The sequence below is a fragment of the Myodes glareolus genome, chromosome X (assembly GCF_982192425.1).
Source record: "Myodes glareolus chromosome X, mMyoGla1.1, whole genome shotgun sequence".
NCBI lineage: Eukaryota > Metazoa > Chordata > Mammalia > Rodentia > Cricetidae > Myodes > Myodes glareolus.
Window position 1 is genome coordinate 58,896,446 of NC_142053.1, and position 18,112 is coordinate 58,914,557.

At 36.8% G+C, this 18,112-nt stretch overlaps 1 protein-coding gene across 2 annotated transcripts in view; it reads right to left on the reverse strand.

Annotated features, from left to right (window-relative positions):
- Positions 1–844: 844 nt before the first annotated feature.
- Diaph2 (diaphanous related formin 2) overlaps positions 845–18,112 on the reverse strand; it is a 727,907-nt gene continuing 710,639 nt past the window's right edge. For both annotated transcript variants that reach the window (XM_087903154.1, XM_087903153.1), the window contains one exon: positions 845–6,345. In XM_087903154.1, the coding sequence (XP_087759280.1) occupies positions 6,281–6,345 (65 nt within the window). In that variant the 3' untranslated portion in view covers positions 845–6,280. The remainder of the gene's footprint in view (positions 6,346–18,112) is intronic.

Consider the following 18,112-nt stretch of genomic DNA (forward strand, 5'->3'; position numbering starts at 1 on the left):
TAATTCATGTATTTGCAAGTATTTTTTTCTGCACAGGATACTAACTATAATTATATTTTACTTGTGGCTATTGGGATTCTAAACATCTAAATCAATTCTCTGTGTAAATGGGATCTTTGGCTATAGTATTCTTTTGCTATAAATCAAAAGTGTATAGCACATTATATGTATGGTATATTCATCAACTTCCAGCTTTCCATTTGTTTTTCAACTCTTGGCCTTAAGCTCAAATTCCCCTGTTGTGGATATTCTGTTTGTTTGGACTCCTTATTTGGGTCTTGGGGAGAAAGATAATATATTTGATTGCTGGAGCAAACTATGCCAAAGGAAACAATGGGGAGGCTGGGGCTGGGCTCCTATCATTTAATTTCTAGATCTGCTTATTGCCTTGTCCAGTACTTTATCTTGAAGACAGACCACTCACAATGAGGAATTCTTTTTTAAGTTCTCCTGAGAATAAAAACCTTTCATTCTTCATTACTTGTGCTGGACATTTACCACTCTGAGCATCTGAAGCCCTTTTGCTTCAGTACTATACAGAACACACAAATATCTCTGCAAAAAACAGTTTGTGTGGAGCATGTGAATTGCCGTTCTGACTTTTGAGTTGTATCAACATTTCTCTACTATTCTGATGAGCAGAGTGCATGAATGCAAAGAAGAATCTTAAGTATGTGAGTCTTTGAAGACAGTTCATGATGTCTACTTGGCCTGGCCCTTCCAAAAACACGCTTGAAAGCTCTGTTTAGTGAAAGCTTTCCCTAGAATGTCCTCACATCCCCTTGACACTTCCCCATCTATACCTTTTCATTCATATTTAGTCCAAATCATAGACAGTACAACATTTAATGCAAATCTAAGCTTTATTGGATTAGTAGGCATTATATAGAGATTGCAAGTCGTTATTGGTCCAGCACAGATACAGATGTTCTGAGGCTAAATGAGAGCACAAATGGACAGTTTTACTGCTGCTTGAACTATTTCGTTAAGGTGGCTTGCTACGGACACAATTTCCCTCAATACCCATTCAACACAGTCTTTGCTTTCACCTCTCCCTTCAGCAGAGGGATTCACAATATCTAAAGGAAGCTTTTAAAGAACCCTTCTGTATCAGAGGTAGTTTTGTGCCTGCATTATGCATCAGAGAAGACATCTGAACAAAGACTCCATAAAAAGGGCAAAAAAGATACACTAGAGCAGAGTTGAGATCCATGAATTTTTTTCAACTAATTGACTACAGTGGCAAAAGTATCAACCAAAATTTAGAATAGCCTTTTGTCTATTTAATAACAAAGCATGCAGTAGCCTGTGCAGACAGTAGCTTTTTAATAACAACCTTAAATCTGGCTTGAGCACCAAGGATGCATTTTCAAAAGTATAAAGTACATTTATATGCAGTGACTACTGTAGTGGTTGAATTATGCTCCCTCCCCTCCACAAAAAGACATGTTTATTCATGTGCTAATCACCAGAATTTGAGATATTACCATATTTGGTTAAGCCGGTATTGGGAGGTGTAACTAAATTTAGGCTATGAAAATGAGGATGTGATCATAGATAATCTGGACGGGACAACAAAACTATCCTTACAAGAGAGAGGGAGAGGTAGATTATATATACAGAGGGAATGGTGTTGAAAGGCAGATGAAGCCACAATCCACGGACTAATGAAACTCATACAAAAAGAGGCAAAGAATGGGTTTTCTACCCGAGCCCGCAGAGGAGTGCTGTCCTGCCAATATCTTGGCTTTGGATTTGTGACCTTAAAAACACTACAGAACCAGAAATCTACTCTTTTTTCCCCACTGTGTTGAGGGAATCTGTTACAGTAACCATAGGACCCTTATAGAAATTTTAGTATGAAGTGGTGTATTGCTATAACAAATATCTACAACTGAGAAAGGGGCTTTGGAATGGGCTGCTGGGTGGAAGGTGGAACGATTTTAGATGACGAACTTAATAGAGAAACTACAGATTGCCTGAGCCAAACCAATGTTGGGAATGTAGATGTTAAAGGCATTTCTGGTGATGTCACAAAGGGAAATGAATATTGTATTGGGACCTGGAAGAAAGGCAATTGTTGTTATATAGCAGCAAAAAAAGAAAACAAACTAAACAACAACTTATCCGAATTGTCTCCTGTAGTTTTGTGGAAAGCCAGTCTTGATCCTGTAAGTGATAAAGTCGGGTATTTAACAGAGGAGCTTGGCAAGCCAAGTGTTGGAGGCATGAGCTAATTCATTCTTGCTGGGAGTGGGCCAGCAGACTTAAGGGAGTGGGGAGGAGAAAGGAGGATAATATATGAGACATGAAGGTAAAATGGGAATTACTGATGGGATGGTAACAGGGGTAGTGGTGGAAGTGAGAGCAGGGGGATGAAGGTGGGGAGAATAGCCAAAAGCAAAACAAAATATGAATGAAAATGTCACGGTGAAACTCATTACTTTTTTACTAATTTAAAAAAGAGTTAAATAGGAGGAAATGAAAATGTTAAGGAAAGAAAAAGAGGAGGTAAACTGAAGAAAGAACCATTATGTCAATACAGAAACAGCATTTAATTTGGTAAATTTTGTTAATCTTAAAGATGGTAAAATGAGGAAATTCTGCGTGAAGATGTGCTTTGGAGTTAAGGTGAAGGATGTGGCCTACCAGTTTTTAAAGAATAGCAAGCACTGAATAGACCAGGCACACATTCCTGGATTCATTCAACTATTTCAAAGAAAACCACACGTAGAGCTTAAACTATCTATGGAAAAACTGTGAGGATGCCAGGCGGTGGTGGTATACACCTTTATTCCCAGGACCTGGGAGGCAGAGGCAGGTGGATCTCTGTGAGTTCAAGGACAACGTGGTCAACAAGAGCTAGTTCCAGGACAGTCTCCAGAGCTACAGAGAAACCCTGTCTTGAAAAACAAAACAAATAAACAAACAAAAAACTGTGAGGTTGGATTGACATGACATACTTGGAACTCACATGTGATTTTTGAGAATGCAATAATTATCAGAATACTTTTGGCTTGGCTTGAAAGGGACAGATAGGAGGAAATGAGAGAAGGTTGCCAGATAGATCACTATGGTCAGAAAATGAGCTAATAAAATTATTCATCTGCAAAATGTGATAACTTTCAGATTAGAAAAAGAAGCACCCCAAAGGCAAAAACAACTGTAGGTAAAAAGGCAGAGACCTGAGGCCTGGATCAGAGGTCTAGCCCTATATCCAAGAGGAAAGAGCTGCAGTTCCAAAGGGTGATGTCTGAGACAGAAAGTGATTGCCATGCCTTGAAACCTATGGGCAACTTGTTTGGCTAGTTGTTTGGAAGACTGTTGGGGCAGATGATTCCTTTCTACTTTCTGTTTTTTTCCCTTTTGTAGTAGGAGTTCCTTTGTTATTAGTCTATGCCTTCCCTACTGCTATTTTAGAAGAGAATAATTCATTTTTATTTGTTCTCTCACTGAGTACCTGGGGTTATGGGTTATTATACTGATTTGAGCCAACATTGAGATGAGGTGAATGCATTTTACATATGGGGCAAACATACATTCTGGGGGTCAGTTGGCAGACAGATGGGAAGAAGAGTCATGGAGATATCAGAAAGTTCAGGATTAGTGGTGAGATCATCCTGTTTTAACATGGTGGTCTCTAAATGCCACCATCAGCATCCTTACAAGAGAGGCAGAGAGAGACCAGGTACACAGAGAGGAAGATAATGTGAAGTGGAACAGAAAGACGTGGTCATAAGCTACACAGTGCCTTTGGCCATCCAAAGATGAACAAGGCAAAGAAGGGGCCTCTGCTGTAGACTCTGGAGGTAGGATGAATGGTCTGATGCCCAGATGTCAAGCCTCTAGCCTCCAGGACCATGGGAGAATACATTGCTATGGTCTTAAACCATCAGATTTACTGTCAAGCATTACAGTAGCCAAAGGAAAATATACTAATCGGCTAACTTGTTAGGTAACATTCCAGAGAAAAAGTAGAAATGGTATTTCTCATCTGTGGCAGAAATAAACAAAAATAAAAATAAAAAATTTCAGCCTAATTTGGTTTTATTTTAAAAATTGCACTACGTATTTCTTTTTGGATGATACCCTTCAACGTAAACTAAAAAGTGCAAGTGGCTGGAACAAGATTACTGTAAGTCTCATAAGTTAATTATGTGTCTCCTGAAAGGTTTTCTAATGTTTGTGAAAAGCATGTGGAATGCATTTAAATACAAATATATAATTTATCAATAACAGTACTTCATTCATTCCTGTTTACAAACTAGAAAATAAGGCAAGTTCACATCTGGAAAAGGTGATATGCATCAGTATTTCAACCTTGACCAGTTAGGTAATATGGCAGGGCAAATGCCCCAAATTTCAGTCAACGTTTACATTTCAAGATAAATTTTCTACAGCCTGAACAGTTATAAAAACAAAAATAAAACACAAAACCTCAAATAAGCCATACCACAATATTTCAGAAAATACTTTGTAAAGTCAAAAATGCATACAGTAGTTATTTACATCAATTAGTAGAACTTAAATTTTGTGGTTATTTTTTTAAAGTATTTTTTAAGTGGTATGTTTTTATGTGTGTGTGTGTGTGTGTGTGTGTGTGTGTGTGTGTGTGATTTTCACTTAAGGAAAAAAAAATGAAAAAACCTCAGACATTGTTACCTTCTGATTTCTCTATTATAGCAGCTTCAGAGTATTTTGAATTATAATATCCAAGTAAGAACGCACTAGGATGAAAGGCAACAGTTTAAATTACTGTACATCAGTATAAAGATGCTGTGAGCTACTGGTCACTTGTTTACATTATCTCAGAAGGTGGCTTGCTAAGCCAGTCATTTTTTTCTTTTCTCTGAATGTCTATAATGTGCTTTGGAGAAATAGAATTTTCTACATAAGAAATATACACACAAGCACTCTTTTACAGCAATCACAATCATCTGCATGAATTAATCTTGAAATTACACTCCAGAGAAGTTACACCAATTATTACAAATGCACATTGTAAGCGAATAGACAAGTTAAGTATAACTTCTGCTCTCTCACATATTTAAAACAATGCCGAGCTTCTTTATCTGCTAGTGTTGTTTTGGCAGCGTCACTGAAATGTGTTAATAATATAAGGTAAGTAAGTATGGTGATGACAGAGAGGTTTACCTTGTTATAAGGCTATGGAATTACTGCAGTAAGAGATATAAGCACACACACATGCATGCACACACGTGTGCGCACACACACACACATACCCTCACACATGCACAGACACTTGCTTTTACTTCAACTACCAAAGTAGAGCAGGTAAAGGGGTGGAAAGGGAGATAAAACAATTGACCTTTACAAAGTTTTCTACTGCCTCCTGCATAATGAAATCCTCTTCCTCCCTCTGGACTCTTCTGCAGTTCTATTCCCTAACTCTCAGGGATGAAGGGAGAAAGAAGCACTAGCATGAAGAACCAGGAATCAATATTTTCCTCTCAAATCTAAATAAAGGCAATAGAAATTTCAGGTTCATTCCTAGCATATGCATGAAGCGTAGAGGTTTTCTCAAAAATAGCTTTCCAAAGAATTTCTATAAGGCAAATATCTATGCAGAATTAGAAAACACTTCTTAAATAAAGTTGAAATCTAGCAGATTTTGTTAAACTTTAGTTTATTTTTAGTAATGACAAGTGCCTGCGATATCATGCTGAAACACTAATGGTAAGATTAATTTCTGTCAAATAGACGAACCCATCAGCTTTTGCTTGAAATCAGTTCTAAATACCTTGACTGGGACTTCTCTTTCAGAGTGTGCTATTCACACCCATTCTCTCGGACTTTACACTATATACATACACACGAAGAGCTAGAAGTAGACACTGAAAAATCTTCCTGTCTGTTACCCTTTCCTCCTCTTTTATTTATTGGACAGCGGGGTGGGGTGGGTAGGTGTGACCTAGAAATTTCAGTTTTACATTCTTTGACAGACTGGAATGTTTGTAGGAGCCTTAGGATTCTTCTATTTTCTTTTTATACTTTTGTCTCCACAGTCAGGTAATGTCTCCACAATGTCAAGTAATGTGGGTCTTTACACTACAGAGGAACAACTGGGTTCTAATCAGGACAGCTGGGTTCGGATTAGTGGACATGCAGTACTCCTACAAATACACATTACTTCACCCAGCTCAGCTTGACCTTTGTGGAAATGCATTTATTTCCACTCAAACCCTTGAGTGTATATTTTGTTCTTTTCAAGATGGATTTTTTTTTTCTTAAATGTCTCCATTCTTTCTGGCATCAGGAATCACTTGGATGACATGGCTCCATCGTGGCGAGAGCGTGATCTTTCCAGAGGGGCCCGTCTGTTATCTGTAGGACAAAGAAAAGAAGAAGGGAACACACGGTGAGCTTTAGATTCTGACTATTGCACAGTGTCAGGTTGAGAGAGGTTTTCAAACAGTCTTGAAAAATCACTTCAAATGAATATGGAAATAAGCTGCAAAGAGCCCGGATCTGAGGCATTTGCACTGCAGCTGCCAGGCTGAGTTCAAGAGTTCTGCAATCAGCAAGAAATGATTTTTCTTGGTAAGCAGAGGCAGAGTGATAAAAGCAATGGAAGAATTCTCTCAAGCACAGACCTCTTGGAAATAAGCAGGTGACAACAAAATTCCCTGGTAAAGACGTTAAATTGAAAAGATCTATGTACAGGCCTTTTGTTAAAAACCCCTTCAATTCCCCATGAGTTTTCAATTTGTATTCTGGCTATCTCTAAAGGACATCAGTGTATGCAGAGTGGGGGGAAAGGCGATTTTTTTTAAAACAATGATTGCAATATATGACAATCAAAGTAGCTACTGAGTTTGCCTGATTGTATGATGTAAAGAAATTCAATACATTATATAGTCATTATGGAAATGAATAATGAATGGGACCTATTCTTGGTCCCATTCCCCTACCCATCACAGGAAGAATAATCACCGTAGAGATGACTGTTGGCACAAAACTTGGAAGACAAAGTTTAAAAGCATTGAAAGTTGCTGAAAATAGTTCTAGCTTTAATAGGGAAAAGGCTTACAGCTCTGCAATGTGATGATCACTACTACATTATTATCACCTCTGTTTTATGCTCAGCTTAAATGCAATTGATGTGGGTGAAAATCTCTTCCTGGCAAAAGCATAATATACTTAGATTTTCTATTTAGAATGAGACTCAGTCCCTAGAAATAATGACAACCACCAGCACTTACATAAATGCTAACACTTTACACTAGTTAATTTGCTAATTCACACAACATCCCCGGGAGGTAAGCCCATTTCATTCCATCCTATTATCTCTGCTTTAGTGATGAAGGTTACGCAGCAAATCAATGGTATGATAGGAGATTATAATGCAAAGTTAATGTCTAAATGTCAGGCCTGCTTTGTTCAGAAGTAGACATTGGATCCTCCCAAGCTGCTCTTCATTTCCTCACTAGATGATGATGGCCCACTAGCATATCCTGTCTCTCCACGAAGAGGCTGGCCTGAGAAGGCCTGAGGTTTTGTCATGATGCCTTTCTGGGTTGTAGTATCATCTCTTGACTAATTCCCGGTAGTCTGTGGTCAATATGCAGCAACACTTTCTTGCACCCATGACCTTGGCCTCATTAACACCATCTTGTGAGTGCACTGAGCAAACTAGTCAGAAGCTTAAAGCGTACGCAATGCTTCAGAATACAATCATATTGCAGAAAGGTGAAGAAGCAAAAGGCTTTCTACTTGGAGATACATCTGAGTGATGGATTATTTGGGGAATCCTTTTGAAGATACCATTAAAAAATCCATTATTTAATTTGTGATATGGATCACAATTCAGCTAAAAATGTGAAGATAACACTCCTGGATAAAGGGCTTATTACTTAGATGGCACAGGTTTGCATACAGAATAGTTTGGAACTTCTTAGAAGACATTTAAAACTTAAGCTACAACCAGATGATTCCCATTTCCTTGCAAACATTAAAACTTTAATTTTGTTCTTAGATACAAGAATGATGGCAGGATTCCCACAGGGTTATGCCAGCTCTCTGAAAGAAGTTGGTGCATTGGGGATCCTACAAGCTGAAGTCAACAGGTATCCGTACTTCCCTCCAGGAACACCTCTGACACCCTGTAACATAAACATTACCTAGTGGATCACCGCCAAAACTCCAGCATCACAGTATTAAATGATAGGGTGTGAGGATTCATATCAACTTGCAATTTATTGGTGGCATTTGGTGTGAGAAAATGCTTTTGAGCCAAAGCAAACTGACTAAAGGACATTAAAGCTTTTGGAAAGTGGCATGAGCATTGGTTCAGGATCCAAACTTGGCCTTATAACAGATAGAAAGGAGAACTATTTTAGATTTTCTTTTTCTGTCCTTTTGATCTCTTCCGTTTAGGAGCCTAAGAGGTTCCCAACATAATAAGATAATTACATGAAGAAGCAATTCTGGAAAGGTCACAACTTATATTTTTGAAATGTCAACCTACAATCTTGTTTATGAAGAAAGAGCTATTAAAAACAATGGCAACATTGCTGTTCTAAATTTTTAAAAATTAATTTCCAGTTCTTTATATTTATGTTAAAACTAATTTTTTATAAAACATATATTTGTACCATAAAGTTCTACAGATCAAGCCATAAATGGAATAAATGGATCTCATAAAGTACACATATGCATGCATACACACACACTTTCTTTCACAGACACACACACTTCTGTATTTCCATATGTATACATAGACTTTCTATCTGTCTTCACATTATAATGGCTAATAATTTAGTGATGACAAATTTTCATGCTCAAGACTGACTTCATTTTGGAATAAGAGATTGAAATACCACTAAGTGGATTATTTGAAACATAACTTCTATATTTATGGTATTCAATACTAACGGACCGTTCAAGTCAGCATCACATTTATAGAAAAAGAACAACTCTTCAGTATAAGCTGCCACCACAGCTTTTTGATCTTGAACTCAAGTTTTTTTAAAAAGACATTATTCTTTAGAGGACAACAGAGGCACATTACATTATGATATAATTGATATCATTGACATTAGATATCATTGTTGTCATAGGGAACAGAGTAATTGGGGTGATTGTGAAACTGATGGCAGTTCTTCTTTGGAAACAGGTGGAGGAAGTAGGCGGTGTGCTATATGATTTGAGAGCTTGGCCTACTCAGAATCAAGTTCATTTCCCAGTCTACCAGAATTTGGTAAGCAAACCCAAGCTTATTCTCCTTATTTGTGAGAGACACATTTTTGAAATAAACTCTTATGTGTAGGTGAGGAGCTTCTGATGCTACTATGGAGGTTGAAATCTTTAAAGAGTAGCATTGAAGAGAAGGGTATACCTTTACAAAGATGCATGCTATGGAGGCAGTGGTCTTCAGGGAATGTTCTAGATCTTTACCAAAGGAGAAGTTAGGCCTATGTCTTGGCTTTAATGTGGTTCTGTGCCTTCTATTAGGTTACCTGTTTTAAACTAATGGCAAATCTGTCCTTATTGTCCTAAGAGCAAGAAGCTCCACGCTTTCTCTAAGCAAAGGTACATGTGGCATTCATCTCTAAACCTTGTTGAGTACTGTAGTAAATGAATTAAACAAACTGTCATATTAACTGTGAAAGAATCCACTCATACAATCATTTATTTAGTGACTATGCAAACAAAACATAATGTAGAAAATATACAAATGTCATTAGGTTTTAGATATCTACCCAAACCTATGTCAATAATTTTGTTGTTTTTGTAAATGCCAAGTAAAATGACCAAAGACTAAAGACAGATCAGACATAGCCCAAAACTAAGAGGACAAAAGTCAGACTAGAAGTCTAAGTTTTGCAGTATGCAACCTGGGTGTGTGCAGTCAAAGCTCTAATAAAGAGTATGACCAGGACTCTATCTTTCATACTACATGAGATGATCAAGTTGAGACTGAAACTATGAGAAAAAGGATCAAGTCCACTACCAATTCCTCTCATAGTGTAATGTGCTTCTGTTGTCCTCTAAAGAAATGACGTCTTTAAAAAAACAAAAAACAAAAACTTGAGTTCAAGATTAAAAACACTATGATGGCAGCTTATACTGAAGAGGATGTGGGGTAATGGGAATGCTCCTTCATTGCTGGTGGGAGTGCAAACTGGTACAGCCAATTTGGAAATCAGTATGGCGATTTCTCAGAAAGTTAGGCAACAATTGAACTCAAGATCCTGCAATATTGCTCTTGGGTATATACCCAAAAGATACTCCATCATACCACAAGGACGTGTGCTCAACTATGTTCATAGCAGCATTACATTATTTGTAATATCCAGAACCTGGAAACAATCTAGATGCCCCTTAACTGAAGAATGGAAAAAGAAAGTGTGGCACATTTACACAATGGAGTACTAATCAGCAGTAAAAAGTAATGACATCTTGAAATTTGCAGGCAAATGGTTGGATCTAGGAAAAAAAAAACATATTGAGTGAGGTAACCCAGACCCCGAAAGACAAATATAATATGTATTCACTCATAAGTGGCTTTTAGACATCAAACAAAGAGAAACCATTCTACAGGCCACAACCCCAGAGAAACTAGACAACAAAGAGGACCCTAAGAGAGACATACATGGATCTACATAAAAAGGTAAAAAGACAAGGTATCCTGAGTAAATTGGGAGCATGGGGGTCATGGGAGGGGGTAGAAGGAGAGAGGGGAGGAGGGAGGAGAGTGGGAAAAATGTATAGATAAATAAAAACAATGAAAAATACCTTGAGCTCAAACTAGACATGCAATGTGTTGTTTTTATCCTTTTCTTGTAAAAATTTTATTAAATGTCTGTTATTAAATATATAAATTTTCTGTTATTAAATATAATACTGAAAACATGATTTTGAATGGCCACATATTCATTTTATATTATGCCAATATATCATAATTTACAAGTAACTGCTCTTATGAAGAATATTTAAGCTGATCCCAATATTTTGCTATTATAACAGTGCAGAAATAGTGAAGGAAATGATCATCCTTATAAATATACCCATATGTATGCACTGTATAGAACAGGCATTACTTTGGTATGCAGAAGTAACCCCAAATGGCATTAGAGAATACTGTACTAATTTAAATCCAATTGGAAGTACATGAATTTGTCTTATCTCTTTGGGTAATAACCTTTTAAAATGTGCTAATATAAAAAGTGAAAAATGACATATGATTCATTTTTTTGCATTTTTCCAAATATTAGTGAGGTGGAACTTTTCATTCATTTATTTTTTCTTTGCATGTTGGCCTTGTCCTTTGACTGCTTATTGTGCTTAAGATAGCAACTGGTTGCAATATATATTAGAAATATTTTCCTTAGTTTGTTGTTTGCCTATTGTATGTTGTGGATTTTTAAGACTGTATGATTTCTTTTTTTATACTAATTTTTGTAGGGAGGTAAGGCCTGCCAGACTGAGAGGAGTCAACCTAGAGTCTGTCTGGCACTATCAGAATTCCTGACTGTAGCTGGCCAATGAGGGATGACCAGATGCTGCCCGAGGACCTAGCAATGGGCATTTGTCAGAGGTTCTGATTGTGCCTAGACAATGAGGGGGGTGATCATGCTATGTCAACGGACTGAAATGGCTGGGTGCTAGGAGGGTATCTAAGTCCACCCCCCACCCCTGGCTATTAAATAAACCAATCTGCTATATGCCTTCATTCGGACTCCTGATGGGAGCCTAAGTTTCCCTTAGTGACAACTCAGTATACAACTGTGAGTGTACTGATGCTCAGGTCCATATGTGTGTCTGTGTATCTGTGTATGGTTTCAGGATGGAACAAAGGGCCTCATACATGCTAGGCAAGTGCTTTACCATTGACACATGATACATCCCCAACCACTTTTAGGAATTTCCAGGCTTCTCATTTCCTTGAAAATTCAACAAGGCCTTCCTTTACCCTGTACTGCCTTCTAATCAGTTTTTCTGATAGCTTGGCAATTTTTCTTTGGGAAACAGAGCAGAGTCTAGAAGTCTCCAAAAGAGCATCATCAATTATAGCTAGACAGAAAGTCTTGTTGTTTTGCCCCTGTCAAAAGTGTGAGTAACTGCAATTAAAGTTGTAGTCTTGTTACCTATTGATAAAGTCTACTGCTTCCAATTTGTGAATCTCATGTTCTCATATTTTATAGAATGTTTCAAATTTTGGACATCTACCAGCTATCAGTTATCACACTATATTGACCTGCTTTATTCCAGTGGAATTGTATATATAAGATGTTACGCAAAAATGCATGTGCAAGAGCCAGTCAATTACCTCTCTGCCCAGCAATTAAAGAGTTCTAGGTTATCTACTCTATTGTCAATGATACTGCAGTGTTTTTGAAGGTAGAAACAGGCCACATTGTGCAATCCATATGCTTTATTACATGAAAATAAATCCATGCAAAGAAAACAGGAACCTAGATGACTGTGGTAGTTCAAGTTGGCAGAAGAGTGGAAAGTTATTTTAATGATGATGGTAATGGAAAGCAATAATGTTAAAACAGTTCAGAGGCTACTGTGACTATAGACACACAACTCCCATTAACTATAATTGGAGTTAAGCACATGTAATGATAACAAAATGGACCCCTAAATGCCTTTCCAATTGGAAAATAAGCAAATGCATTCTGAGAAACAGCATGCTTTTGTGTGGAAACTATAGTATTCTAATTGAGATGCACAAATTATTTTCACATTGATATTGCTGAAGATACGATGTTGGTAGTTTTTCTATGTTTAAGGATATAGATCTGCTAGAAGTAACGTCTGTACAAACAATATCTTTCCTTTTTTAATGCTCAGCATTCGTTATGTTATTAAGGGAAAAGTATCAATAGTTGCAATGGATTTATTAATTCAGGAGCTTGTTATCAGCATGAAACTCTGCTGTGCTAGGGGAAAAACAAATTATATTTTATAAAACTGCAGTACTGAGATTAAATCACCTTTCTATATTTCACTTTCTTCTTATCCTCCCTGCCAGGTAGTAACTCTACTCTCTATCTCTATTATGAACCTCATATTTTGCAAACTACCAAGTCTTGTAGCAATATAAGGGTACATTATCAAACAAACTCAATTATAGTAACTTCAGGAAGATGGAAATACAAGATAAAAGTAAAATCACACAGTATAATAATATTACTTTAAGGCATTAAAAACTTAATCCATATTAAGCTACAAATGTAGAATCTATGTGATTCTTACTTTCATCTTTCACAAACACGGTGCTTTTACAACATGTATACTCAACTTGTTGGTATTTTTAAAGGGCTGACATTTACATAATTGATAACTTGGGTATTTCAAAGGATCTTAGAAAAATGTGGTGCAGATAAAAGAAAATCAGTATACTATTCAGTATTTCAGCTGCCACTGACCTTGCTATTGATTATCTTTGGATTCAATGTCACAGCTAGTGAATAGATTTTTTTTAATGTCGTTGGCTTTGTACATTAGTCAAGCATTATATTCACTTCTTTACTCTAGAATGCAAATAGGACCTAAGTCAAATGTTCTCTCTGTGAGGATGAGAGTCTATGAAAACATCTGCATATCTAGAAAATATGGGAAATACAAACTAACATACTAGGAAAAGTTTTCCAAGAAATTCTATAAGTGAAACTCATGCTGTGCAGGGCGTGCATCATAGTGGCTTATATGGAGCAGTTCCTTCAAAATTGATAATGAAGCCATCATCTAGTCACTAGCCATGAATCAGATACAGATCCTTGAATTCACCTTCAGCTATGCTGCTTACATAGGGGGCATACATCTTTGCCATGAATGCAAGGAAAAACTTTCTGTCCTTCCATCTCGCTACAAATTGTTACTGCATAAACTATCCACCTGGTACATAACAGGCAACCTTATACATTACTACGGTGGGAGGGATAAATGTATCAATAACAGTAACATTAAATTAATTATATGTTTCTTGTTGCATCTACTTAATTTTAAATGCAGTTCCGGCTCCAACTAGAGAAAAATTACATCTCTTGAAAGTAGGAGTTAGAAGTCAAGCAAAACTTTACCCTCATTAGGACTTAAAAGATAGGTGGGATTTAAACAAACAAAAAAGAAATAGAAAGATAGCTGTCAATTTCTGATTAATAAAAAAGTAGATTTTAATTCTTTATGCTGCAGACCATTCAGTTATGCAAATTTTTCTCTTGGGAGGTACAAAAAGGGAATGAATATATAAAAGGAAAATTGGAATAACTGTACTTCTTAACTTGCTTTTCCCTAAGGAAAAGAATAAAATGACACAATGAAAGGAAAGGAACTGCTTGTATTTGTAGCTGTCAGGACTAAGATGTAATGATAGCAATTTCCATAAGGATGTTATTTTAATTCCAATTCTGTTTCTTAAAAACAATTTTCAAGTATTTATACATAAGGTTACAGTTCTATCTGTAAAGGGTGGGAAAGACCAGCAGAAATGGGATTCTCTGAAGTCATCTAGAGAGGTTGTTGAATTCAGCTACATAGCAGTAGCGAGAGTGATAGTAAAAGGGATGATCAAGGTGAAGATTACAATGACCTGGGCCATAGTGTTTGGCAGGGTGAGATACTGAGCAGCCATTTGGTTTGGTGCTGAATAAACTAGCTAGTAAATGGCTCCGCGATCCGGGGTCAACTCATTATTATCAACTGTCATCTGTGTGACTTTCTACTTCATGGGTGACATAGATCCCTGTGACTAAGAATACTTGCCATCAGCCATTTCTCCAACTTTGATCATATGATGGACAATTCTCTGTCATTCTCCATGGCAGTTGTTTGTGATCTGCCTGAGGTTTGTCACTGATATGCTGACCTAGAATACACTCACCTGTCATCTGCTTTTGTTTCAGAATCACTCTAAGGCTTTACAGCTAGTCTTATTGTTTTTAACATGTGCAATCTTGCATTTAGGTTTGGATTCCCTATTTCTAGAAGATGGTGATGGTGGAGGTTTGATAGCACTCAGTCTAACTCTAACTTAAGTGTGGGAAATGTGGAGGGGAGTAAACACCCTGGTTTCAGTATTAAAGCAGAAATGCCAGTCCTTCCTCCTACACAATAAACCCCCAAAGACCATATCACAGTAAGAAAGCCCTGCCGATGATTTTGAGAAGTTTAACCTACAGTATACAATGCAAGAGCCAATAAACAGGTGTTCACATCAGTAATGATTCCCATGCTAGCCTGTGCTTAATTACTTAACCAGTTGTGTAGACAAAGGCAACCTGCGTGGCTAATATTACAGACACTTAAGCAGCTGTCAGCGCCATTGTTTTTAAAATATAAACTGTCCCTTACGGTTGAAGTTGGTCAGCAGTTGTTTTAAATATGAACAATTAAGAGAGTTAACACACAGCTTCTCAATTTCATATTCACAACTGTCAGAAAATCCTTTATAATTTTAATATCTAATGCAGCTCAAATACAACCTGAGCATTAGGCCAGGGCTAAGTGAATAAAATGGCTACTAACAGCTTACTTTTTGCAGAAAAAGTCTCAACAAATCATTTAAGCCTACCGGAACAATGCCAGTCCTCATCAGATCTAGAAAAGGTAAAAACACAAAAGGCTGGTTTTTTATTTTTCAGATGCTCGCTAAGACTCTGTTTATATTCAGTGTAGCTTATAGGTCATTGTGAGATTCAATATAACATACTAGTTACATACTCTGTAGCCAGTCTAAATTATTATATGGATGCAAACATACCAGAGAAAGAAGTCCACATTTTAAAATGAAAAAGGCAAGTTACCAAGAAATGTATCATGTTCCTATTAGTGAAAATACACAATTTATAATTTTAAAAAGTTTTTTTAAAGGACATGCACCAATAAAATCAGCAATAACTTCTAAATAGTGGGATCATGATTTGTCATTTAGGTTTTGGAGGGAGCTATATTACCAGACAATGATTTTTTTTGTATATTATTCCTCTAATACTTGAGATTGCTTTATCAACTCCTCCCCTCAAGGCTCAGGGATCTATGCTGAAGAGGAGTTGAGAAATGTCTAAAAGCCAGTAGTGGTGGATGGCTGCAGGGAAACAGCATTTCCCAGACACAACAATACTGATACACATGCACACAGGAAAGGTGTTAGTATGCATAAAACCGACACAGGTTCAAATCAGATAAAATCCTAGCACTAAGAACAGGAGGTTGGACAAAATCTCACTTCTAACCAAGAAGCTATTTGCAACTGATTCTTGATGGGAAAGGGAAAAATAATTTTTTTTTCAATAGAGTGTCACTGGGTCTATCAACCATACTCCAGGCAAGGCCTCATGCTTGAGAATAGCTGGCTAGTACAAAATGGATGCCATGATTTCTTGTGAATTCTTTGTTTTATTTTGGTACTCTTCTTGCTTGTTTTGATGTTTATTTCTGTTTTTATCTTTTATAGATATCTGTTTTTATCTTTTAGGGAGCAAGTTGGGGAGGATCTGGGAGGATTTGGGGGAAGGAAAAGATATGATCAAAATACGTAGTATGAAAAGGATATTAAATAAAAATTTGAAAAAGATGTTCGAGTCAATTCCTGATTGATTATGTTACTATTTAATATATTATAATGAAGAGGGGATATAAAAAGACAGCAAACAGGTTTCATTACCTGCTTTGCTTATGGACTTCAGAGCTTATAGGCTTTGTGATAGGAAATACAATTTTTAGAGGTTAAACAAATTTGTTTTCACACAATTATCATTTATAAGTATATATATATCTTATCTTAGATTCTAACTTGTAAAATTTTAAGTTATAAAAAGTGATTCTGCTTAAAAGACTGTCTCCACAAAGATTGGTTAGGACTTAAAAGAAAGGGAGGTATGCTTTTATTTGTGGAGAGCTTTATCTTACTGATAAAATCATATGAGATACCAAAAGAAATGACTAATTCAAACAGTCAAGACCTCTTTTCATAGATGGTAAATGACCCTGGCCCACTTTTCAGAAGACATCCTATTGTCATGGCTAGTTTTGTTTATCAACTTGACACATCTGGAAGGAGGCAATCTTAGTTGAGGAACTGCCTTCACCAGACAGGTCTGCTTGCATGTCTGTGAGGCATTTTCTCGGTCTCTAATTGATGGAGGAGGATTGAGCATGCTGTGGGCAGTACCATCCCACAGTACTAGTCCACAGGTAGGCGTGGACTGTATATGGAAAGCAGCTAAGCCTACCAGGGAAGTATTTCAGTATGCAGCATTCCTCCATGGTTTCTGCTTCAAGTTCTTGCCGTGCTAGTTTCTGCATACTTCCCTTTGTGATGGACTATAACTTGTAAAATGAAGTAATGCCGTTCCTCCCCTAAATTGTTTTTGGTCAGTGTTTTATCACAGCAACAGGAGCAAACTAGAATAAAGTGTAGGTGAAGATACAAAGCAGAAACAGCATTATTCTCTTTTAATCCACTTACACAAATATTATAATGGAGTAGGCAAAGCTAAAGGATACATGCAGGAGCCTTTGAAATTATTAGTGCAGACTATAAGACATATTTTCTAATAAGATCCCCTACATGAATTACATGAATGAAGCTTTGTCAATACCAATTTCCTCATCTCCAAATGGAGATAAAAATATTTATAAGATAGGGTATTAAGAGGATGGAATGAGATACATTCATACTTGTTCCGCACTGATATTTAAATAGATATGAAGTATATGTATGTACACATGTAGCTGTGAGTACATACCACATACACACATAGCAATCAACAAGGCTCGAGTGAGAAATTATCTTTATTTATGACAGATATCCACAGCTAAGTGTTGTACATGGGTCAGTTTCTCAGTGCATGGTCATATGGGTTTATACCTTTGTTCTGCCCTTAATAGCTGTTTCTTCATTTGTATTCATCTTTGTCACCATGGAAACAGCAATTAATACTATCTACTTAACAGTATAGTTACAATGACTAAATAATGGAAATGGACCATGATGATACCTAATATAGAATAAAACCTTAGTGTCTTTACTACATGCCTTTGCAAGAGTCAAGTTTCACAGGTTTCAGTGGACAGATTTTACACGTTTTGAAGTCTAGACAGACTAATTACAGCAAAATGACAATTTTTAGCCACTTTT